This window comes from Bombus terrestris, chromosome 6, assembly GCF_910591885.1.
Source record: "Bombus terrestris chromosome 6, iyBomTerr1.2, whole genome shotgun sequence".
Classification (NCBI taxonomy): Eukaryota; Metazoa; Arthropoda; class Insecta; order Hymenoptera; family Apidae; genus Bombus; species Bombus terrestris.
This window is the reverse complement of record NC_063274.1, coordinates 240,081-266,440: the sequence shown is the minus strand read 5'-3', so window position 1 is coordinate 266,440 and position 26,360 is coordinate 240,081. Positions and strand designations below refer to the sequence as shown.

Genomic DNA, 26,360 nt, shown 5'->3' with positions numbered 1-26,360 from the left:
TTTATCGGAGTATCATCTGCCGATACGCTTCGCACCGTACCATAGAATATATCACCGCAGATATCGCCAATAACGCACGCTTACTTCTTTCATACATACTACTTTCTCGCTCTTTCATTTATCGCGCGTATATATAATTTTCTCTATACGTATAGCGAAAATAATTAAATTTTTTACGACAAAGAACAACCGAACGAGTGTACAATATATCCTCTATAAAATACACACGCACATATTCATACATAGATATCGTACGCGTCAATGACTATCTAAAATAATCGACTAAATTAAAACTGCTAGAAACAATCAATGACCGTATAGCGTCATTACGTCAAGCGTGGCGTTACATCCGGTTAAGCGATTGAATTCATATTTATGTTATTGATTGATTACACGCATACCGTATCTATACATGGAAGCGAGATGAAAATCTATACTTTGAAAACAAAACAGATTCCCCTATCCTATCGCCTTTAACCTACCACATTTAACGACTTTACGCAAAATGTAAAAAAATTTCAAGTAAATCCATCTCTATACTCACTTGCAACAATCAAAAGAAACAAGGAACATATAACGACACATAGAGAATAAAAGAGCAAGAGAAAATAAAAAAATAGGATAACAGTTTGCATGTTGGATCAAATATAGAAGTTGTAATTGTACGTCAGGTATGATGAATATCCGAGAAAGGAGAATTATTCAAAACTATTTACATAGAATCGTTTAGAATGAAATTAGGAAAAGGATATTATTAATATTATATAATAATATATGTAATATTATATAGAAAAAAGAAAGATGGAAAAAAACGACGATTCGCCCGAAGACGTTAAACGAGCCACTTCGATCGAGCGTGAAATAAAGAGGGGACAAAAGGATGATACGTTCGAAGGTTATCCACGAATAGTGGAAAAGAAGAAAAGATGGGAACACTGTGATAAACCACCTTTAAAGAAAACAAAGGCAAATGGAACTACAAGTTTCAACATTTTCAGATGATTCGCTTTCTTCTTTCATCGCGGATATCTTGCTTTCGAAATAGGAAAGAATCGCGTTAATTGTACACGCGTAAAAAATATGTTCAATGTTCTAATTAAAGCAGGCTAAATGCGATCGAGAAGCTAATTTATCATCATGAATATATACATAATAAAATGCTTTATTTTATAATACAAGTCGGATTTCCATACTTCTTTATTCGACGCTCTCGAGGGCTGTTTCGCTGCTGTTTCAACTGTTCGATAGAATTTCCTGCGAAAACAATTCGAAATCCGTAACGATAATCGAACGTCGTTCGATTCAGCATCTGAAATGGTTCGATCAACGAACGGAGATTATTATGTTTTTCATTGATGTATGAAATAATGTACCTAACTTTATGATAAATTTGTGCCGTAGCATACAGAGAGGTCGAACGACGATTGCTGTGGAAAACAGAGAGGCAGGAAGAAAAAGACGGCGAAATTTACAATGGTTTCGGTATTTGAAGAGCCTTGTACATTTGCAAAATCGGACATCATACCTAGACATTGTTTAACAAAACAAGATTATATCGATATGTTAGCGACTGCAAGGTGAAAGTTTGAACTTCGTCAATGAGATTATTCATCGTGAGATTCATCAGTCGGTTTTACGGAATAGCAAACGTAACAAAAGATTCTGATATTTTCACATAGTCGCAAATGCCCGCCAGATAAGAAGAGAGTGCTTAGGAAACTAAGACCAGTGTCACCGCGAATCAAGGAATTGGCACAACCGACGAGACAACGAATGCTAATAACTTTACAACAAGGCGCGTCGATATTACCGCCGGCTCTCGTGGATAATCTCGTCCGAACCGTAGAGAACGAAACTTGTTTAACTCCTGAGTAACGTATCGATCGTTTAAGCCATTCTTTATCCACTTGGGTAACATTATCTGTTTGTTTATATTCTCTGTTTTCTTTTATTTTGTTTTTCGTTTCGTTTCGTTTCGTTTCGTTTCGTTCTGTTCTGTTTTCCACCGAAAGATACATGATAACGATCGTTATGCGGTTGGAAAAATAATTTTGAAATTTCTTGAAGCATCGTCGAGATGTACACGGGTGCGAAATATCTTTTGTAGACAAGCTGCAAAAATCTCGCGTAAAAAGAAGTCTGACGGAAAGAAGAGGAAAGGAGGAATGGAGAAATGGCAATATAAAGAGGCAAACAAATTAAAGAAATCAAGCGTTGGTATGGCAACCGCAGGATTTTTCGACAAAGATTCAATTTCTTGTCAATATCTTATGGCCGAACGTTTTGTCCGAAGTATCTTAAAATCGAAATGCTCGTATCCGAAGTCGGAGTTGAACGATGTCGCGGAAGTGATAATCAGACGTCTGACAGATGTTCTCGAATATAGTCCTCCGCAAGACGAAGATCGTAAATCGCAACAAGTGCGTTATTTAGCCGATGTAATAGCCTGTTGGATAACCGGAGTGCTGTCCGAGGTCGCGCAATACCAAGAGGACAAACTCGTAGAACGATGTCGAAGGAAAGAAGAGGAAATGAGAATAGACGAGGAGGAGGAGGAAGAGGAGGAGGAGGAGGAGGAGGAGGAAGAGGAGAAGGAGGAGGACGACGACGACGACGACGAGGAGGAGGACGAGGAGAAAGATAAGGACGAGGACCTAAGGAAATACGAAGAAGACGACGAAGACCGCGAATCAGATTTGGATTGGGAAGAGGATGCAAAAACGATGGACGAGGAAACGGAAACAAAAGAAATGGAGCCTCGAACGGAAGATTCGGAAGTAGCGGAAATAGAATTGCCAGTGGATATGGAAACGGAAACTCAAGTGGAACCAGCGGCACAAGTGGAAACTGAGATACAAACGGAACCGAAGGCTCAAGTTGAAGCGGAGATAGAAGCGGATATGGAAACGGAAATGGCAAAAGAATTAGAAGCAGAATCAGGATTGGAAGAAATACCAGAAATCAAATCGGAGGCAGAACCAGAACTACAACAAGAATCGGTAATAGAAACGGAAGCAGAACTGGTACCAAAAACAGAGCCAGAACCGAAGTTGGTACCGAAAACAGAACCAGAATCAGAACCAGAGTCAGAATCAGAAGCAAAAGCAGAAGCAGAAGCAGAAGCAGAAGCAGAAGCAGAAATAAAACGAGAGCCAGAATCAGAATCGGAAGCAGTAGCAGAGTCAGTAGCAGGACTAGAACCGGAAGCAAAATTAGAAGCAAAATCGGAAGCAGAGCCAGAAGCAGAATTAAAAGTAGAATCAGTATCGGAAGCAGAAAAAGTGGCGGTAATAGAGCCAAAATCGGAATTAGAAACAGAGATAGAAGTAGAAGCAAAAGCGGAAGAAGCTCGAGTCGAAGACAAGAAGGTAGAAGAACCGTTGGAAGAAGCGAGAGTGGAAGTATCGTCGCCGGTTGAGATGGAATTACCCAAACATATAGACGTTATCGAGGGTTTGGAAGAATTGTTTAAAACCGATCTCCCTTTCCTTACGTTCGACAAGATTATCGATACTATCTACAAGATGATCGAAAGCATGCCAGAAAATACGGGCGATGATCCGATAACAAATGGCATACATCGTGCAATTTACGAAAAGTTGAGTAGTATAGTAAGGTTGGAAAACCCGGATCTATTGACGGAAGAATTGAAGACCATTATGAACATAGTATGCGGAAAGATGGCAAATTGGTTAAGATCGATACTAAGTAAATCGCAGATGGCGTTCATGGAACGATACATGCCGGAAGTAGAGTCTAAAGAAATTAGAAATTGGACTCGATGGCTCGAGTATATCAGTGACGTGGCCAAAGATTGGAATATATGGTTACGGACCGTAATCGAGAAGTTGTTGGAAATGGAAAGTGAGAAGATCACTCGCGGAGAATGGCAGGATTGGACAAAATCTTTCGATACCAAGGCTCTGCTTTGGAGACGATTTCACCTACAAACTATGCACCAAGCGGATCGTAACGTTACGATGTTGATTGGTCGACGCGTCGTTAAAACAGGAACAAAGGGCATGATTCCCGATACATCCGAGCGATTAATCAACGCCACTGACTTACACGTTTGAAAAACATCACCCGTACACGCGTATCCTTCTTCTCCAATTTATTTGCTTTACCGCTTATTTACTACACATTTTATTTCATTTACTATCATTTTGTAACTAACTAACTAATATAGCTAACTAGTATAACCAAGTACACTCGGTTAGATGCGTATAAAAGCGCAGAAAATACGTAAACGTAGACTTTAAGATACTCGCTCGATCGAAACTCGCTCGTTCGAAGCTTGCGAACGTTTAACCTACTCGAAATCGAAATAACGAGAAGCGGAAAGACGAAAAACGAAAAACGAAGACAAGAAAATATAGAAACTCGTGCAACTTGTAAACGACAAAATAAAAAGATAGACAAATTACGATCGGATTATTCGTATTAGGTATTTAGGCGAACATCGTTGTCTGATGTATTATCGGATATATTGTTTGATGCGTTCAAATAATACGCAATACGAGTAGGCAAGGAGAAACGCAGAGGCAAATTATCCACGTTGGCATTCCACTTTTTCGATCGGCAGTATTTGCTACACAAGAACGTGGCAAAGCAAAGTGTGTCAAAGAAAAAATTAACCGTTCCCCTGCCTTGGCAAAGAAAAGGTGGAAGCAAGACTTTCTTCTGGAACGATTTAACGCTGACATTGCTCGTCGTGCGCCGGCCGTCTATGTCCGATACATTTACGTTACATTACATCTATACGTTGAAACCACATACTCGCGCATACTTACTATACGTATATCAAACACGTCTCGTTCGCGATCGCTTGAATTCGCGTCCACATGCTTATCTAGGTCTGCGCCCGCGCAAACTCCGCAACGCTTCCTACTACCATCGACCGTGCCACGATATCGTCTCCTCTCGCTTCCTCCTTTTTCCTTCGGCTTCCCTTCCCTTCCCTTCTCTTCCCTTCCCTACCCTACCCTCTCCCCCGCCCCCTTTTCACCTTCTCCCTCCCTTTCATTTCACCTTTCTCCTCCCTTTTCCGCTTTCTCTCGGCTACTCTCTTCCGTACCCTTCAGCGATCCGGCCTGCTCTCCGACCGTATCTTCCAGTTTGCTCGGCTCCGTATCGTTCGTGTCTTTCCATTCGTCTCTTCTCTTCCATTCGTCGATATTTCGATTAATCAGAGTTGCTTCTCGTCTTCGTTCTTGTTCTCGTTCCCGCACAGAATACACGCGTGTGATTACACAGAGTTTTCTCCCTTTCCTCCCGCGGAAGAGCATTTTTACTTATTTTTTAATGATCTTAATCGTTTCACGGTTACGACAACGTCTCTATCGTGTCAAAGAGAAACAACAGAGAGTTGAATCGAGAAAGAAACTTCGTTATCATCGTCCTCGTCATCAGCATCACCGATCCGTTTCGACGATATCAAATACAGGTAATCCGCTAAAACCATCGGTGCATCTTATCTGTGTTAATCGTTTTTGCCGATAGTAAGATAGTAAGATAGTAAGATAGTAAGATAGTAAGATAGTAAAATAGTAAGATAGTATGATAGTAAAATAATAAGATGGTAAGATGTCGTCTGATATCTTTTATGCCCTTTGGAACGAACGACATGTATAATATAATCGTGTCTCATTCGCGACATGTCGCTGTCGCAACCTTCGAGGCCTTATCGATAGAATTTACTGGTCTAGAAAATTGGTAATCTTTACGCTTGTCTTTCTCAAATATTACGTTGATTCAGTCGCTTAGACTTGAAATTTCCTTCGATAAAGCTTTAGTAGTCTTTAGTAGTTTAGCAGTCTAGTTACAAACGTTCGTCTTTTCCTAGACTCTTTCGTAAACTTACGTCGGAATTATTTTCGATTCATCGACTATTATGCAGCGATTTCGCCCGATATGATATTATACGATACTACGATACACGTACATGTATAATACAGTAAATTATATAGGTAACTAACGATCTGTGCACATACGCTTTGCTATATACATACGTAAGTTAATCTACATATGTATAAAAGCGTATGCGTATATTTGCTCGCGCGGCGAAAAAGGTATCAGCGCGATAACCTCGTCTGTCAGAGTCAGCCAATGATTCGCTCGATCGTCGTGTTATCGCATACGGGGGCACGCCGATGTGCGATCGCGCAAGGGAGGAGAAACGAAGAAAAAAAATTCGTAGAGAGGATGACATACGGTTAAATGCGAACGATACCGGTAGATGCGCGTCACCGTTCGAGGGAATCGTTGCTTCGACTCGTAGCCCGCTGATCGAACCAAGTTGAATCGTTCATCGTTTCAGGATGACATTGACGTGTTTGGAAAAAGCATCGTTGGTCGTATTAGCAGCGATTGGACTGCGATTTTTATTACGAGTCAGCGTTCTCGTGTGGAAGAAACTAATAGGACCGAGCTTCGGTTTTGGTATTGACTTGAGGACGCAGGGTAAATGGGCAGTGATTACCGGTGCCACCAGTGGAATTGGAAAAGCATACGCGGAACAATTAGCCGAAAAGGGTCTGAATATCGTGTTGGTTTCACGAAGCCAAACGAAACTCGAGCAAGTCGCAGTTGAGATCAAACAACGGTATGGTGTCGAAGTTCGAATCGTGCAAGCAGACTTGACCGAGGGGCAAGTGGCTTACACGAGAATTGCCAAAGCCACCGAAGAACTCGAGGTATTTGTTCTTTCCCCTTTTTCTTCTCCTCTCTCTCTCTCTCTCTCTCTTTTCTTTTTCGTTCCATCCATCCATCCATTCGGTCCGTTCGTTCGTTCGTTCGTTCGTTCGTTCATTTTTGCTATCGCACGTGCCGAATAATAATTTATACGTACCATTCGACGCACTTACACGCGAGCAAGCACCTACACCGAAGATACAAATAGTTCGTTTTATTATTTCTATCCGCTAATTTCAAAATTCAATAATACACGGCCATAATGTATATAGGTAATGTATAATATTGTAATATCGTGTTATGTCGTTAATGTACAGGTACATACAGGAAAACTTCTTTTTAGCAAAATTTTCAAATTAGCGCGAAATATATCGATATATTGAGAATCGTCGAGTCCGCGTCGCGTCCAAGGACGATCCATCTTTGGCGATTGTCGTTTAATCTTTCGATCGTAATGCGTCTTTATTAACAGGTCGCTGTGGTGGTAAACAATGCTGGGGCCAGTTACGACCATCCAGATCTATTTAATAACATCTCGGAGGGATGTTTAACGGAAATATTGCAGCTAAATGTCGCGGCGGTAACAGGAGTCGCAAGAGCTCTTCTTCCGCAACTGTTCGAACGTAGAAAAGGCGTTTTGATAAATATCAGTTCGGCGTTAGCGGTTATGCCGTCTCCCTACTTATCCGTATATGCCGCTAGCAAAGCCTATGTGCTCAAGCTCAGCTACGATTTGGCTGCGGAAGCAGAACCATACGGCGTCACCGTTCAATGCCTTACTCCCGGCCCGGTAGCCACCAAGATGTCAAAGATCAAGTAAGTCAAACGGAATTCGTTAAGCGACTTCCGCTTCTCTTATTTTATTCGATACACACGTTATATGCATTTATTCATCGAGACGGACACTTGTACGTTCTGACGTGGTTAAACGCCTGAATATTTCATAAGTGATACTTTGATTTCTATCCATACCTATTCATAGCTACATACGTACATACATACTACATATCTACGTAACACCTTTAGGAAACCAACTTGGATGGCACCAAAGCCAGAAGAATTTGTAAAGGCTTCGTTAAAAACGATCGGTCTGGAATTGTGCACGACAGGTTATCAGCCTCATTTCTTATTAACTGCTTTTGTACACGGTTTACAATGCATCTGCGAGAAAGGTGCGCTCTGGTTAACTTCCAAAATCATATGTAACATAAGAAATCGTGCTCTGAGAAAAGACAAGAAGAGAACAACGGGCAGTGCGAAAGGCGCAGGTTCGATCAGGGAGCATCAGTTACCCTTCGATAAATAGTACACCGTAAGTTCCACTCCCCTTCTCTTTCCCCCTCTTTATTCCATCTTCTCCTGTTTCATCAGTACCACATTCTTTCTCTTCCCTCTTACAAACGCGTTTTCTCCTTTTTTTCTGATTTTCGCTTTTCTTTTAGACGCAACGCGATAGACATCGTTTACTTTTAAACACGATCAGCTTCGTCTATACATGACTATGCACGTAATACGAATAACCAAGAAATCCGACGCTTCTGCCACTTCAATTTTGCCACACGGTATGAAACGAAATATTATAAAATTCAATTACTCTTTTAGATTCATTTCTAAGCTCTCTAATTGTTTTTTGTTTTTTCTCTTGTTTATTAAATAATTATTGTACATATATTATTATTCTATATTTATAACTGTTGTACGAACGAATAAAATGTCTGATTGTTTTTCTTTTTCTTTTCACTCTTTTCCCTAATAACTAATCCCACACGTAGTCTTTAATACATGTATGGCAACAATGACTCTTGAATTTTCCACGTATTTACATAGATGATTCTATTAGTCTATGGACCTCGTTACGACAACATAGATAATATCTAATAATAATAATAATAATAATAATAATAATAATAATAATAATAATAATAATAATAATGATGATGATGATGATGATGATGATGATAATGATAATAATAATGATAATGAAGATGATGATAATGATAATTTCAAGTCAATGTATGCCATGTCAGAAAGGAAACTGGACTAGTGGACTGCGATCATGCGGTCAAGTGACAATATTTAAATAGATTTGTCGTGCAGACACGCGTTCGTTTTTACTTCTCCTTTACGTCGCATCAAAGACAACAATTACAATTATTCTTATTATCGTCATTATTACTATTACTATTATTATTGTTGTTGTTGTTATTATTATTATTATTATCATTATCACCATTATCATCGTCACCATTATAGTTATTGCCATTGTTACCATCAAATAAATCAATTCATTACATGTATGTAAAACATACATGTATGTATATTGCTCGTACATATCTTTAGAAATGAAAGAGATTATATACTAAAATACTATTATTATCATCGTTTTAAAAAAGGTACTAATCGGAAAAATATAAGAAACGATATTTTGAAAGATTTTGTACCTATTCGTTGATGATTCGTTCCACGCAATACGCATTCAATGCGCCTGATTTAACCATTGACTGTATCCAGAATAGATCCAACATCACGTGAAATTTCGTGTCTCGCATTCTGAAATATCGACTTTGAAGGAAATCGGATCATTTCTTACTTTCTCTTGTACAAAACTGCTACGACGAATATAAGAATTATGTTCGACTCGATCGTTGGAAGTAATAAAAATGGACTTGTCATCTTACGGGATATCGCGTTGCATGTAATACTATAATATCATCGAGTATGATCGGTGTACGTGACCAGAGAGGAAATGAGAGTGTCAACGCTCGTAGTTCGAGCTTTTTCACGGTACAGGTGCTGCATCGCGCAGCCAAGTGCTGAATTTAATCGACATTATCATATACAAGAACCTATAAAGTTAGGAATCTGCCCTGTTTAGTTGCATCCTAGCATAGACAAGAACCTATTGAATTCCACGCTACAAAAATTTCATATTCGTATCTACTTTTCCAAACAAGTCGAGATAGACGAGTATAAAAATGACAAAATAATGAAACGAATTGTAAGTTATCTAAGAAAAAGAAATTAATCGTTTATTATATTTTTGAACGATGACACGTATAAAGCAGGATTAGAAATAGTAGAAAATGTCAGGATATAATTTCTTTAATTGAAAATAAATTATCATCGTTTAGTTTACTATTAATCGATGTATAAGTTATACAATGTTTATTTTGTAATACCAGAGAGCAATTTCTACTATTTCTAACCGTGCTTTATACGTGTCATCGTTTAAAAATATAGTAAACGATTAATTTTTCTTTTTTAGGCAACTTACAATTAGTTTTATAATTGCGCGACTTTGTCATTCTTATATTCGTCTATCCCGAATAGAAAAGTAGATATGAACTTTTCCGTAGAACCGTACAAGTGAATAGGTTCTGGTAGGGTTCGTGGAAATCAATAGGTTCCTGTCTATGCTAGGGCAGATCCCTAATTCTATAGGTTTTTGTATATGCTAACGTCGATTAAACTCTGCACTTGACCGCATGGTCGCATTCCACTAATCCAAGAACAGCCAGATTCATAAGCGTGAGCTACTCTCGTTTCTCTCTTACGTTGACATCATTACTTGACTAAATATATTGACCACCGACTTGACATTACACGAGCCTTTCTATAGCATATCTCCAGTTTGTGCTGTAATACTGACCGTATGAATGTTCATAGATTTTATCGCGCCCCCTATAATTCACAGCGTCGCGTCGATCGCCACAGTAGGTAGTCGAGGAGGAGGATCAGAGATGGCGCAAAGTCGTATTCCATGTGCGCGTGTGCACTTGTTATATAACAAGTAACAGACGATTTATAACCGAAGTTTTCTTCCGTGATATTTTAACGGCTTTGATCAATTTTTGCCGATAGTATTGGTCAACTACGATTGTTTGCAAGCGATCTTCGTTATTCGTCAATAAAAATAATTGCGTGCGTTGAAAGTAATTGGAATATTTATCCGACGTCACGTGTTACGTTCAGATACGTGATTCTTGGTGTACACTAACATTTCGATACGTTTTTCATTAGCCGAATCTCTTTGCTGGCCGAAACAAGCAATGCATTGATGCGGAAGGTTTAGCCTTTTGCAAAGGGTGGCGAGAAATCGTAGAAAGTAATTGATCGAGACACAAAACGATATACTTCATTAATGATCCTAACCTATGAACGCGAGGAAAAGTGTGAAAACCATTTTTCCTTTATCGAATATATGTCTGAAGGGATTAATAAAAAGACAGATACTTACAACGGTCAATCGTTGGCCAATAAACTACTCGTGTTGCGACCGATTAAGCAACCGAAACGAGTGGCATGTTGTGGAACACGACGACGATCGACAAAGCTACGATACATCATTCTGTTTAACGCACGCTATGTATTGTGGAAAGAAAATAAAGTGAAATAGTGTTTACCATAATTTTTATGGTGTGTATATAACTATACATATATATGCATATGTGTGTATATATATATGTATATGTATATGTATATGTATATCTGCGTGCGTGTGTGTGTGTGTGTTTGTGTATATATATATATATATATATATATATATTTATATATATATATATATATTTATATTTATATTCATATTCGTAAGCGCATCATACATAAGAAAATATATAGTACGTCGAAATTTCTTTCTCTTGTACTTAGATACGTCGTTTCGCACGATCTTCAAGACTTCGGCTTATTATCCACGTTGTATTTTATATATGCACGTTTATCGATACTTTGAACATTCGTATCATTTACATTTGCTTGTAAATTAATCATAATTATAGAATCGGCGCAATTAATCGCATAATGCGGTTTATCAGTGCAGAAAAATTAATGGAAATTCAAAGGGAACCAGCTAATATACGAAACATCTGTATATTAGCTCACGTAGATCATGGTAAAACTACCTTGGCAGACTCTCTGGTTGCTAGCAATGGAATCATCTCTAATAAGCTTGCGGGTAAATTACGATACTTGGACAGCCGTCCCGACGAGCAACTTCGAGGAATTACGATGAAATCAAGCTGCATCGCTCTTTATCACAAGCATAATCATCAAGAATGCGCCATCAATTTAATCGATTCTCCGGGACACGTGGACTTTGCTTCCGAAGTGTCCACAGCTGTGAGACTATGCGACGGTGCTATTATCGTGATCGACGTGGTAGAAGGTGTGTGCCCACAAACGCGGAGCGTCTTGTCCACTTCTTACGCAGAAGGTTTAAAACCAATTTTATTATTGAACAAAATAGACAGATTAATTACAGAAATGAAATTGTCACCGTTGGATGCTTACGTGCATTTAACGCAGGTTTTAGAACAGGTGAATGCTGTAATGGGAGAGCTATTTGCCAGTGACATGATGGAACGGGAAGAAAAGGAAGAGTTGAAAAAGGAAGCGACGGAGAGCATGTTTGAAAGGAGTATAGCGGATTGGCAGTCGGTACTAGAAGAGATAGACGACTCTACGTTGTATTTCTCTCCGGAGCAAGGTAACGTCTTATTTTGCAGTGCTACGGATGGCTGGGGATTCGGTGTTAAAGAATTTGCCAATATATTTTCGGCGAAATTGGGCTTCAGCGAAAAGGTTCTGTCAAAGACGCTTTGGGGAGATTATTACGTAAACACCAAGACAAAGAGAATAATGAGAGGAGCTCAAGAGAAAGCGAAGAAACCTCTGTTCGTTCAACTTATATTGGATAACCTTTGGTCTCTGTACGAAACGATAACCGTTCGCAAGGATAAAGACAAGGTAGCGTGGATGGCCGAAAGATTGGGTATAAAATTGACAAACAGGGATTTGAGGCACACGGATGCTAAGGCTCAATTACAGGCGGTCTGTTCTCAATGGCTACCTCTGGCTCGCGCGTGTCTCGACGCCGTATGCGACATAATTCCAGCACCGGATAATTTAACCTCGGAAAAGGTAGAACGTTTGCTCAGCGGAAACTTTGATTTCTCTACATTGCCAGAGGAAACGCAACGATTGAAGGAAACGTTTTTAGCCTGCGATCCTTCCCCTCGTTCGCCTGTCGTTGCATTCATTTCAAAAATGTTTCCGGTAGAGAAGAAGATGTTGCCGGAGAATAAACCAAAACCGTTGACCGCCGAACAGTTGGCTGAACGAAGGGAAATGGCACGAACGAAGCACGCGGAGAAAATGACTAAGGAGCAACGATCGATGGAGGAAGTCGGAGAGGCGCGACGGAACGCGAATGATCCGAGCGACGGTAGTGGAGGATCGAATAGTGGCGTTTCGATGTCCGAAGAAATCCGCGTAGAAGATGAACACTCGGAAACTACGTTAATAGCGTTCGCTCGAATATATTCTGGATGTCTGGAAGAGGGAAGTGTCGTGTATGTTCTAGGACCGAAACACGATCCGCGTGAAATATTGAAAGGAGCAGGCGAGTTGGTACCGATAGACGAGGACGCGGCGTTGAGAAGCTCGAAGCCCGGAAGACACGTGACAAGAGTTACCATACGAAAACTGTACCTTCTAATGGGTAGAGAATTAGAACCGACCAACAAAGTATTTGCTGGTAACGTATTCGGAATCGGCGATTTGGAGGATTACGTATTAAAAACGGCAACGCTTTCCACCACCATCGCTTGTCCATCTTTCTCGGAGTTGACTTCGCTCGGTGTACCGATAATGCGAGTGGCACTGGAGCCGAAACATCCGAACGATTTGCAACCGTTGATCAATGGATTAAAACTGCTTAATCAGGCGGATGCCTGTGCCATCGTTCACATTCAAGAGACCGGAGAAATTGTATTAAGCACCGCCGGAGAAGTGCATTTGGAGAGATGTTTGGAAGATTTAAAGTTATGTTACGCGAAAGTCGATGTAAACGTGTCGGAGCCTATCGTACCGTTTAGAGAGACGGTCGTGCCTCCGCCGAAGGTCGATATGGTGAACGAAGCGATCGAGAAGAAATCCGAAGACGTTAGTCTTGCTTCTTGGACGGCGAATCGACAGTGTTATTTTGAAATCGATGCGAGACCTTTGCCCGATAAAGTAACCAAGATCTTGGAAAAGAACGCCGATTTAATAAAGGCGTTCTATCACCATTATGGTAGATCGGGTTCGGAAAAAGAGCAGAAAGATATTGAAAAGATTACGATCGATGGCGAATTGGAATCGTTACGTTCGATGTCGGAGAGGAAGCAACGCGCGTTAGAATCGTTGAGAAACGAGTTGGCCAGTGCGTTTCGAGAAGCGGGGGAAAAGGACGCGTTAGACAAAATATGGTCGTTCGGGCCGCGAAACTGCGGACCTAATATCTTGTTGAACGAAACTGATTACAAGCAGAGGAAATTTTGGGAAAGCCACTCAAAGTCTATGGATCCACGTGCTCCGTAAGTAATCGTCGATACGACGAAGACTAGTACGCTGGTAACCTTTCAGGTCCCCAACCCCACCCCCCTTCTCCTTTCTTCTTTTCTTTCGTTGATCGACAAAATACTTCGACATTAACTATATCTATTCGAACAAAGTAGACACGTTATTATCATCGATGTTATCCGCCATTATCTAGTTACGAGAGCAGCATGATCAATGGTTTTCAACTAGCGACGCTCGCCGGACCTCTCTGCGAAGAGCCTATGATGGGTGTCTGTTTCGTCGTGAAAAAGTGGGAAATTAATAATCAAGATTCACAAAGGTATATCGCTTCTTCGGGTAAAGCTTCATATTGCGTATTAAATTAGTCGAACGAACAAACTAAACGAAATTAACGCTTCAATTTCACAAGCATCGTGTACGTACCATATACGCGTTACTTTACACGTTGTACGTTTTTAACCCGTCGTCGTTTCCTTTTACGTATCGTCTCTTTCCTTTTCTCACCTTTCGTGCTTGCATTTTCCTCGCGTCGTTGCGTTTTAACGTTTCAACGTCTAATCAGCTAATAAAATCGAACATCGTTTGAAAAATAAAAACCTATGTTATTAGCGAAAATGGCAGCCAGAATCAAGGACAGATGGACGGTGGTCATTTGATGTCAGCATGCAAAGAAGCTTGCCGTCGTGCGTTTAATTCGAGACACCCTCGATTAGTTACTCCGATGTATAGCTGCAGCGTCCTAGTCAATTCGGACGTACTGGGTAAGTTTGATTTTGTTTTCATTTAACGAGTAATTGGGTGGATGAAGCAGGCCGGATGAAATGGAAAGACGAGTATCCTTATTACGTTGATTCGGATATATCGTCGAATTTTCGTATCGTGAAATACTTTGTCGCCTTTCGTTCGCTTCGACTATCCGCCGCGACATTTATTCTCAACTTTTCGGATATACGGTCGTTTATACGATGCTTGCAAAACGTCGAGATGGTTTAACGAGGCGTCGATACTCTTTCTCGAAAGAGACAAGAATTTCTTAAAAGAAACCTAAACAGATCACACGTTGGGCGCGACACACACACACACGCACACAACGCGCGCGTACAAAGGATTAGGTAAAAAATGAATAACAGAATATTTTACTATCAAAAAATCTGGTTTGTATCGTTCGATTTGTATGTTTCGTTTCTGTAGGATTTCAAACGGAATAATTTATTCGGCACGATCTCTTCTCACCACTTCTTTCTCAACGTGAATTCACCCGAAGTACGATTCACGCGATCGTAATCCGTACAGTACGACGTAATATTTTTTAATTTAACACGATACGCTTCTTCTCGTAGAATATAGAAAGAGGCGGGGATGTTCGTTCGCAACGTTCTCTACGAGATTTACGATATTTTTGTTGCCGCGTAATCTGTGATCGATGCTTGTATTCGCGAGTCTATCTTACAGAATTGCGTAACATATTTATTAAAGATAAAATGATTTTTTCATTAATTTTACCATAGATTCACCATAGATTCGCCATAGATTCACCATAGACGGAGACGATAGTATTCGTACGATTAATTCGTTATTCTAATCGGATAAACGGTCAACCAACTATAATTTTCCGCTCATCGTACGATACGTTTGGCATTCGGTGTTATTCTACTATTTTTGTTACTACACGGAATACAGAAGGTAGTAACGCGAGTAAACGGTCGAATTCGTTCGAGGATTTAAGGAAAGGAAAGAGAGTGACACGTTGAGCGACGACGATACTAGGAATGTAATATTTAACGCTGATTACGTTCGATCGTTACGTAGAATCACGCGGTGTAGTCGAAATTATAACAGACAAACGTACGAAAGGATACAATACACGCAGCTTTCGCGATCTGCTCGTTGTTTCACGGTGTCGGACTCGATGTTATAAACGTGCCTCGGTAGGGATAGATATACATATGCATCTAGATACGTATGATATATATATATATATATATATATAAATAAACGTAAGAAACGGACGAATCGATAAATAAATTGAGGGCGAAGCGAAGCAGAGAGAGGGAGAGGGAGAGAGAGAGAGAGAGAGAGAGAGAGAGAAACGCTTATAACGAATAAATAGAAGGATACGCCGCTAAGCATAGTGTCGCTGATCGTATCGTCGAAAGTTGTTTGTTTAATCAACGAATCTAGTCCCAAACAGCTATATCCATAAGTTGTTGTACCTTGTACCATGGAAAGTTCAATCGTTCGTTCGCGTTTTCTCTGTCATTGTGAGAATCTTGGACCATTTCTCGTTGGAGACGATCTGCAAGGAACGAATAGTCAGACAAAAATCGTGTTAATCGTGGATGATCGGAGCCAGCAGCCAACAAGCAGCGGCGTTGATCATCGATATTTCCAATATTCGTGCAAACATCTATGCAGATTTTCAAAGAGGAAATACCTGAAAGAGCGCGGGTATACCGCAGTTGTCGACCTTTTCGATTTCCTTGCACGCACATCATCCCGTAAACCCGAATCCCTGGTACACTGGCATATGTTGGTTGGTCGTGACTCATAGGACCCTCTACAACGTATCATATATAATCAACGATCCATAGGAAGCGTACAAGATGTATAGATAGTCGAACTCGAACAGTTGTACCGATCTGTCGTAATGTAACCGCTAATCGCTTGTACGATACGTACAAGCTCGTTTAGTTTTTTTTTCTAGCACGATTATACCGCTTTTCGCATTTACATACGTACCCAATATGTTGGCATCGGGACAGCGACATATCACGAGGTAATGAGACTTTCCCGTTCGCACGTTTTGTAGCGCGAGAAGAGACCAGTCCCTCGGTATTCTACATTCGCGCATTTCCGCCACTGGTTCGCACGTTTTCACCAACGTTAGGGCCTAAAAATCGACTAACTTTAGATCAGCGTGCCATCCACCTTTATCATCCCTTTCCACTACGAATACTTTTATATATACGCGAGCGTAATATCACGCGTTTATCAGTTAGTCGGTGCGGTCGAATAATTTCGTCTTAAATGGAAAAATTGTTATTACGTTGGCTGAAAGCGAACGATCGCCGTTTCTTGAATTCTCAGCGCGTTCTCTGATCCGCGATCGCTTTTTCTCTCGTATCGCCGACTTTCGTCCTTCCTACGGTACAATCTGCTTCGATCCGACGTAACCGGACCACACCTACCATACTCTTTGGATCTTTGAATTTTTAACGTCGTATAACGTTGACCCGCGTTGTTAATGAGAAAGAAGAGAGCGAGAGGGCCGGAGGACGTAAGAAGAAGGGAAAGGATTCGCCAACCGAATAGACGTTACGTGTAAATAAATGCAATTTATTAAAGAAAGGCAAATAATGGGAGATTGTTAGTTAACGCGTAGGCGAGATTTTGTAGTTTTACGATCGATATAACGACCGCGTATTACGAGTAACGAGCGATGGATATGTTCGGACAAGTTATAACGCGCCGGCCGACTCTGTTTAATCGTCGGCGGTAAATCGGTTACTTTTCGTATTTTTGCATATATTACGACGACAAGTAGGCAACGCGTTTAGAAAATACGATTCGAAAGATCGAATCGATTTCTTCCGTTCCGTTACGTCACGTTACGTTACGTTAAGCGTAACGAGAGAAGCGTAACGAGAGAAGCGTAACGAGAAGAAGAAACATCTGACTGGAGAGAAGGTACGCGTAGCAAGCACGGGAATAAAGGAGTAGTAAAGCGGATAGAAGGCAAGGCGACTAACCTTGGTTCGAGGGTCGGTGACCAGCTCCGTAGTGTGGAGATCGTCGCTGTCGAGAGAGGCGCTGCAAGGGTCGCGGTATCTTCCTGGACAAGCGCACAGAGGCTGGGTAAAGTTGAGTCTAACGTAGACCGCATTGCAAACCTGCTGAACAGCGCATTCTGGCAACAAGTAGATGTGCTGATTATGCGGATAGTAATGATACTTGGTTGGTTTTGCCAGAGCTGCGCTCGCACCCTCCGGTAGTCGTACTCCTGTCTGCAAATCGACCAAATAACCGCCGCTTTTATTCCTGCTTCTTTCGCTTACTCTTCGAGTAAGCCCTGCTCTATGCATACGTCGCGTGCTGACACTCGTCGTTCGAGTACTTTCGATCTAGCCTGTTATTAATCGCCTGTTTAGAGCGTAACGATCGCACAAACGCGTAAAAGGGGCAAGAGGAGAAGGAAAGAGAAGGAAACGATGCGACTGCGCTAAGAACGTGGAACGCGGCGGTTAAACGAGAGAACGAAAGAAACGAAATCTAATTTTGCCGAGTCGTGAATCCACGATCGTGATTCTTGGTGGTTCTCGTGAACCACAAACTTGCCGGTTCCATTAGGAATAACACGATAATATTACTACAGCTACCTATACAATTGCAGGAACACCGAGTCAGAGTCAGAGTCAGTGCCCGTGCCCGTGCCAATTTCAACGTCGATTTTCTATTTGCCAACTTCGAAGAATCTGTCCATTGATCGGTCGTACGATCGACAGTTGACATTTTCCCTACGCTACTGTCGCTGCCACGGTATACTTTCGCAATCGATGGGCTAATCGTGATTCTGTCGATGAAATTTTCCGTCGGTCTAGCCTAGATTCTGTATAATCGGATCAGCTTCTCGTCACCGTGACGATTGTCCCGTATCGTCAAAGTTTGACCGTTCGTTCGATCCCACCGCTATCGTATCACGATCGTTCTCGTTCGATGATTACAGTCGGATCGGTATCCGCTCGGGCACAAGACCGCGCCAACGTAACACGTAACATTCAGCGACCGGTGTAGTAACGCTATTCGATTCTCCGCATTTATCTAACCTCTTCTTGCTCTTTTCCTTTTCGATGTTTTCTGCTTCTTTTGGTACCGTCACGTTCCACTACCGATATTAACATCGGCCGATCCACTAGCGCGTCACGGTCATGAACACTCGCCCTCCTTTTCAAATGCTAAAGCGAGCAATACGATTCGCGTGACAATTTAGTAAAAAAAAACTTGAACAGTGCTTGATTCAGCGAATATTCAAGTTGAACAACTCGAAACACGGTAGACTGGTGGACTTGGAACCTATGATACAGGCTATACAGAACCCTTTCAACCTGCTTAACGTTAATAACTGCTTTAACGTTAACGCGACGCGCCTCCTTTTTCTTCCTACGTTCTTACCTAATGCTCAAGCCACGAGCGACTCGAACCGATCCCGAACCCTCGCCTACGTTTCCTTTTCTTTCGTTTTTCATGTTTTATTTGCATTCTCGCGTCGATCGTTTAATTTATCGTTTAATATACATCTGTGTTATCTTTCTTTCCCTTCCTTTGTATACCGTTAGGTTATTTTATCACCATTACGCGCAACGAATTTTCAACAATTAGCAAATGTTCGAACAAACGGAACGAAAGACGATCGAGCTTGCCGATTAAAAGCAAAATGGATTCTCCGCTCTTGCGACTCGTTCCTCTTTCTTCGATACGTTACCATTTCGGAAAGAAAGATGAAAGGAAAAAGGCGAAAGAAATTAAGAAGAAGGAGAAGCACATTTACTACTTCGCTACGCGTCGTTCCTTGTACGGTGAAACGGAAATTGTTGTTGTATTTACGATGGATGTCGTTTCGTTACACGACTTTAGCGTGTTACCTACCTCTAGCGCTTCGATGATGTTTGCGTTAACAAACCGAGCCCTTCTTATCGACTACACGCACGTGTATCCGCGCGAACATACGACAAACTCGCGAGTAGACAGTCGTTAGTCGTTACCTTTGGCATCCGGAATTCCGCGTCGGTTGCACATTTTCTTCTTCTCTCTTCTTCTTATTTACAAAGTAAAACTTTGCTGGCACGAGTAATCGTCGATCTTTCCATCATGTCGGATATCTATCGGTAACTGTAATTCGTGGGATGTAAACGAGTTTCGTAGGTAATCGTTTGCCGAGTGAAGCGACGCCTATTAAAATAATTACCGGATGCATCGTCGACGATCAAGACCGATCAAGATCGATCAAGACGATCAAGATGCATCGAGACGAGAAGGGATAGAGAATAATAGCGAAAAAGTCGTGGAAATTGCTGTAAAATAGCGTGGTAATTCTCGGAAGGAACAAGGAAATAGGCGGAAAAGAAAGAAATTTCTCGATTTACCACTTTACCATTTATCGATCGTTTCTCTCCAACAAATGACGCCTATATATCTTAATAATAACGGATATTATTAAACCTCTCTCTCCCTTTGTTAATGCGTTAAGCACCGTGCGGTAAGTTTGCGTTCAAGCCTTGCCAACGTTCCGATTGGTAATAGCGAGTCGTGAAAAGTTCAACACGAGACGACCCCTTTTTTACGTTTCCGATCTTCCAACCAGGCGAAATTGCGAAAAGTATAATTTTCCCATGTTCTCCTTTGCTACGTGGTATCGTTGTTTCAGTGTGCGCGTCACACAGCGTTTTTACCGAGGCATAGCATACGTTGCTTTGTACGACTCGATATGGTAATCCAACAGTCATCTATCGTCCGTTGACGTTCGACGAAAATTCTACATTTTATTTAATACGGACTGCGTAAGCCGGTGTATCAGCAAATCAAGATACCATCGTAACCGTATCGCGTTGTTACACCAGATCGTACGAAACACGGCTTATTTTTATCAAACCGAGCGTATGCACGATTTAGCTGGAACGCATCTTTAACCGTGCAACCTAACCGCTTTATAGCAGCGTACTTACGGTACTAACATAGTTATGTATATACGTAGCTTAAACAGTTATACTTTGCACGTGGAACGCTCCGCGAACGCGATCTGTTGCGTTTAAAAGTATACGAAGCGAGTAGGTAGTATGGCTGATTTGAAACATTTTTCTTTCACGTTTCTGCACCACGATTAATTCTTCGATCTCTGCTGCATCGATTAATCTCGCCAAAGTATCTCTAACGCGTATCACCTTTTTACCCTTTACTCGCCAATTCCAGATTGCAAGAAAACTGGAGGATAACGCGAAGCATGGAACACGGGTGCCGCGATATTGAAATATTTTTACGATACTCTCTACCGATACCGTGTTTACCTAGTTTCAAGCCATTTTCCGCATCAGAACCATCGCAAAATCAAAGTTAGTCAATCCTTTTTCGTTCTAGCTTAGTCCTCTTAGGTTTTCCGATAGTCTTGCACGCGAATCTTTCCACGCGTCTTTCCTAACAAAGTGCCGCTTCTCTCTCGTTATTTTCGTTAGTTTGTCAGAAAGTGGCGTTTACTTACCTCGGCCAGACTAGTGTAGTTTGTCGTCAGCTTGATTTGAGGGCGAATTTTTCCGGGTGATTCTCGCGTCTCCTTCGACCAAGCCGTAGCAGGAGTGGTGATAAATTCGTTCGAATTCGTGGTGGATTTTTTCGAGGAGGATAGCAAGGTAGCCGTATCTCGATTGGTGGCGATGGTTCTCGAAGAGGCTTCGGTAGGGAACACGCTCAAACTGGTATTAAAAGTGCTGGTATTTAACGCGACTCTCGTGGTCATGGTGGTTCCGCGGTTGCTCGTCGTTGCCGAACTAAATTCTGTTTTGCTAATTGACGGCGACGAAGAACCGCTCGTCGGGGACAACTCCGTCATTCCCGCGAGAGGATGATCCGTCCAAGTGGATGTGGATACCGATGCCGACGTGGTTGATGGCGATGACGGTAGGGACGATGCGAGCACCGCGTTGTTCTCGATAGTAGCAGAAATTCCGAGAGGAAGCGGTTTCGATAGAGTAACGCTGTCCACGTCGTTGTTACCGGTAATCTTGGTATCGTTGTTAACATCGATGCTGTTCTCATCGATGTTCCTACTACCGTTCGGTATAATTGCCGAATCGTTAGACCCGCCATCCCTCGAATGCAACGACGCCGTCTTGCTTTGCTTCGTCTTGGCCGTATTCTTCGAATTTGCTTGTAATTGCGCCGGTAAAGCTATACATCCAACCGCCAATAGAAGCAACCATATCGCACCTTGGATCGGCTTCATTTCGTTTCGGTGTCTCCGATATCGATCGAATAGACAGAAAAATCAAAGAAAGCGATTCTCTTTCGTGATTTTCTTCCGTTATCTCCTAAAAATAAAGAGATCGCGATTAGCAACGAACGTCGTCTCTCTCTCTCTCTCTCTCTCTCTCTATCCATCTATCTAGCAAGGGCAAAACCATTTAGTTTCCTAACAAGTATACTCGTCCAATTACTCGATAACCGTATACCGATCGAGTTAATCGGCAAGCGGCGAAATTTGCCACTTGTATTTCCTACGGTGTTGGCGTTTCATCGTTACGACGGGGTTAACGAATGCACGAATCGGAGATGCAAACTATTAAAAAGAAAGTCAGATATTCCCATTTCTCACGCTCCTCGCCTAGCTTTCACGGTGAGAACATCGGCTTGTCTCCTTAAGCGAAAAGAACAAAGAACAAAGAGCGTAGAAGAAGGGAAGAAAGTGAGAAAAGTAAGAAGAAGAAGAAGAAGGAAGATGACAAACGTACGGAGAGAAAGTCGAAGCTCCCTTAACGGTATCTTTCTCGGTAGATTTACGTGCATCGGTATTTTTCTCGAGAGATTTACGTATATCGGTATTTTCCTCGGTAAATTTACGTGTATCGGTGGCAAGGTACTATACGGAGGAAATGCAACGTAACGTTATGCGTTTGCTTTCTTATGTCGTACATACGTACGTATGCTTGTTCTGTCCGTCTCTTTGTTTTTTTTCTCTGATAGGCAAATTTTTCACTTGCTTTCATCTTTTCGTCGCGCTTTTTATCTTTAAAATCTTTAAAATTAAACTAAGCGTAAATATGTAAAATACGTAATGTATATTGACAAATACGGGCATAAATACGTTACATTAATAACGTAATATTTATTATTTATGAGGATCAGGCTTTGTCGTTTAAGAAATCAAGTTGACGATCCGGTTAGCCGTTGCATCGCCGTTAGCGGCTAAAACGCGTGGCTACGGGGTGTCGCGGTGGGTAATTATAGCTCGATGCGATTCACCACGCGGATGCGGTGAAATCAGGTTAGCGTCTGTTACGTTTCTCGCGAGCCGTTATCTTTCTTTGCGTGTTCAAGGCCGCGGCATGCAACAACCGCTAAAATTCAATGAGGCGGCTAACCTACCTATTTAACATATTACGTATATAATAATATAGTATATTACGTATAGAGGGTGCGTCCCGCGATTGCCAATTCGCCGAGAGATAGCAAAGCATCTATATCGCTTCGCTTTCTTTGCAAGCGTAACGATGCGCTCGAAAAACGCAAACGTACTCTTTCCATCCAACGCATTTATTATTATTGTTATTCCCATCGACTCGTCGAAACGAGAACTCGTCCGCGCGAAAAGTCGCTATATCGTTATTAAAATGACCATTGTAACGAGCGGCGCTTTTAAAAAACCAATTTTAACCAGCCACCGCTTTAAACCGTTGGTAAAGCTGTACGACATGTATATATATATATATGTCAATGTTACGTGTTTCGTAGAGGTAGAGAAAAGAGTCGATACGAATAAAAGAGAAAAAATGCAATTGCATTCAAGAGAGAAGGTGCATCGTTGCACTCGCAGAGAAAGTAAAGTCAAAAACTCGATAATTTCTCTCCCTATCTCTTATCATATTCTAGATATTGCCAACCGATGCCAATTGCCTGACGTACCCTGTATATAGGGTACACACTTGCTACGACGTACGACCCAAACCGTTATTTACTCGAGCCGCCTCGTTTGCTTATGATTTTTCATTCTTCATCCTTCATTTTCCATTTTCCATTTTCCATTTTCCATTTCTTTTAAACGCATTAAGACGGTGATATTTTTCCTCGTGTAAATTTCAAGACACTACTACGGCTCGCGCCACGACCTAAATTCAATTAAACGGTTGGAAAGCACGGCCTCTGTCTCGATTATTTCTCTACGTTTTAAAAATCCTCTACGTCAAATATGATCGCTCGATCGGCTACCTTTCGATCTATCTTATTTAATGGGACTCGCGTTGGAACACTTGCACGTAGATACGATTTACCTTTAATTAGCCAGCTTCTCGCCACTCGCGACACACGACACACGTAACGAACGATACGCGTCGCAGACCCGTCGAAATCGTAAATCGCAAATTCGTCGCAAATCAAATTATTCGTTTTTGCAAATACAACGAAGCGTGTCTGTTATAATACATATTACATATACGTGTGTGTATATATCTGGCAAGTTGCACCGGCAGCGCAACTCTCTCTCTCTCTCTCTCCCTGTCTCTCGCGCATTCTCTTCCTGACAAAATGTTTTCAACTATAATAACACGTGGAATACAAAGGGGAAATATCGGTGAGAATTCGTGGCTGCATTTCGAAAAGCTTACTTTCGACTCGTCAAACGCGTACTTTTTCGATCGAGATTATATGTCATCTTGCTTCCATTCTCTTTCATCCACGAAAATCCGACAAACGAACGGATGATCGCATTCTATCGTTACGATCTCGCGATCGTTGACAGCGAGAAAATGGCTAACCGAACGGAATACGCGTAATCACGATACGGTAACGATCGAATATCAGGGATAAATATCCCTGAACTCACCCTCCACATCCAAGCACGACCTCGATTTCGACCAAGATCTTGATGTTGATCTGGGTCTCGACCTCGACCCCGACCCCCGGCCCAACCTCGATCTAGTCTTGACGATTTCGATTCTTCGCAGCTTGATCCGTTGTAACAGCGTTAGAACAGCGACGATCTTTCTTCCTGAGAAATGCTCGAAAATATCCGCGATGCAAACGTTGTACCGGATCCTGGTGAAAGAGTGGCGAACGGATCTCGATCGATTCTCGTTCGATTCGACGCAACGTGTCTCTCCCCTCTCTCTCTCTCTCTCTCTCTCTCTTCCTTTCTCTCTGTTTATCTCTCTCTCTCTCTCTCTCTCTCTCTTTCTCTCTCCCTCCCTCCCTCCCTCGATAGAGTCCCGACAGAATCAAACGACGGTGTTGCTGAAATTTTTACGCATGATCGAATGCGTTGATTCGAATTAACTTCACGGAATTTCGGGGGAGAAAGAACGTGCGAACGAGAAAACTTGTTCGGACAAGTAAGAGAACACCGCGCTTGGACGCGTTTCAGAGTTCCGAATAAGACTGTGAGCCTCGTAGGAGACACGCTGCCTATGAGTCCCGGCTAGTCCCACTTACCAACCAACCAGAGACCCCTCGACTATGCGTGGAATTCTAAGCTGCATCTCCGCCAATCCTCTACCTTCCTTTGCTCCTCCATCGACGGACGCATCTACCTACACACTACCTATCCGCTGAATACTCACAACGTACCGATGTATACACGGTTTTCATTCTCGTGAACAGAGCGTGCCAAAACGGACGACCGAGAATCGCGAATCGTTACAGGAAAATATTACAAGGTATCCGTGACAACGTGAAAATCCGATGGTTCGACGAAATAAATATACCGGAACTTGATTAGAATGAAATTACGCGATACTCTGTTTCTCTTCTTTCTCCTTTCCGTTTCCTTCCATGTTCCTTTCCATTTTCATCATCTTCTTCTTCTTCGTTCTCCTTTTTTCCCGCATCCACGTCTCTCCTATACCCTCCCTACCCCTCCCCCGGGGGCATATCGAGCATTATTCTCCTTCCAAGTTTCCAAGTACGTACATGCATACGATACTCGTACCACACGCGATCGTACATTTATTCTCTCACGAACAACTTTGGCGATCGATGCGTCGAGATTTTCTATTTCCTAAGATATGGATATCCGAATTCGAATTGAAGAAACTTGTAACAACCGATAGCCATCCTTCGACCACGTTGCTCAACGACGCGTCGTTCACTTACTCGTCCATCCATTCGTCGATCGTCCATTTACTCGTAACGTCCACTGGTCAAACTCGCATCCCTCAAACGTATCCGATCGCTTGGAAAGATTGGTTTTTTCGCGTGAATGCCAGCCATTTTACGTTGCGAACGGCTATTTGTTATTGCACGAATTGCACGAATCAATGAAATTTGTTGTCATCGACGGTGAACGAGTATTCGGAATGTACGCGAACAAAGTTTATCGCGTGCGCGCACGCCCGCCAGCGTTATTCGAAAAAAGCGAAAACGCAAGCAAATCGGAGCATCGATAGCAACGGTACCGCTACTTTTCACGCGTTCCATCCAATACCAGAAAAATATATCGACCATGAAATCATTCTGGTTCTCATCGGCAACCTAGTTGCTGGTTAACTTTATCGGTGCATCGTTCCAAAACCAGATCATCGAACGATAGATTCGTAGCCTGCCGTGATCTTGTTTTCTTGCATAGGTACGCTTAA

General features: G+C 41.9%; 4 protein-coding genes across 9 annotated transcripts in view; 3 read left to right on the top strand and 1 right to left on the bottom strand.

Annotated features, from left to right (window-relative positions):
* Nucleotides 1–438: 438 nt before the first annotated feature.
* LOC100649315 (trichohyalin-like) lies at nt 439–4,614 on the top strand. The gene is made up of 5 exons (XM_012319434.3): nt 439–671; nt 791–966; nt 1,402–1,577; nt 1,680–1,871; nt 2,108–4,614. Exons 2-5 carry the CDS (start codon nt 802–804, stop codon nt 4,074–4,076), a joined length of 2,502 nt encoding a protein of 833 aa, XP_012174824.2. The 5' UTR covers nt 439–671; nt 791–801; the 3' UTR covers nt 4,077–4,614.
* A 443-nt stretch (nt 4,615–5,057) lies between these two features.
* Nucleotides 5,058–8,417, top strand: LOC100642272 (very-long-chain 3-oxoacyl-CoA reductase). Its single transcript, XM_003402909.4, has 5 exons — nt 5,058–5,446; nt 6,320–6,695; nt 7,166–7,509; nt 7,720–8,005; nt 8,136–8,417. Exons 2-4 carry the CDS (start codon nt 6,321–6,323, stop codon nt 7,997–7,999), a joined length of 999 nt encoding a protein of 332 aa, XP_003402957.1. The 5' UTR covers nt 5,058–5,446; nt 6,320; the 3' UTR covers nt 8,000–8,005; nt 8,136–8,417.
* Nucleotides 8,418–10,432: 2,015 nt separating this feature from the next.
* Nucleotides 10,433–26,360, top strand: part of LOC100650750 (elongation factor-like GTPase 1) — a 28,271-nt gene continuing 12,343 nt past the window's right edge. Inside the window, exons 1-4 of one of the 6 annotated variants that reach the window (XM_012319325.3) lie at nt 10,436–11,109; nt 11,505–14,045; nt 14,225–14,350; nt 14,641–14,792. In XM_012319325.3, the coding sequence (XP_012174715.1) occupies nt 11,518–14,045; nt 14,225–14,350; nt 14,641–14,792 (2,806 nt within the window). In that variant the 5' untranslated portion in view covers nt 10,436–11,109; nt 11,505–11,517. Of the gene's footprint in view, nt 11,110–11,340; nt 14,046–14,224; nt 14,351–14,640; nt 14,793–26,360 lie in introns of those variants that run through there. The other 5 variants (XM_012319324.3, XM_003402896.4, XM_048406663.1 and 2 more) reach the window with 5 other exon arrangements.
* LOC105666870 (mucin-5AC) lies at nt 14,263–24,924 on the bottom strand. The gene is made up of 6 exons (XM_048406679.1): nt 24,614–24,924; nt 21,281–22,106; nt 17,781–18,035; nt 16,771–16,921; nt 16,466–16,588; nt 14,263–16,327 (listed from the first exon to the last, which is right to left on the bottom strand). Exons 2-6 carry the CDS (start codon nt 22,019–22,021, stop codon nt 16,209–16,211), a joined length of 1,389 nt encoding a protein of 462 aa, XP_048262636.1. The 5' UTR covers nt 22,022–22,106; nt 24,614–24,924; the 3' UTR covers nt 14,263–16,208.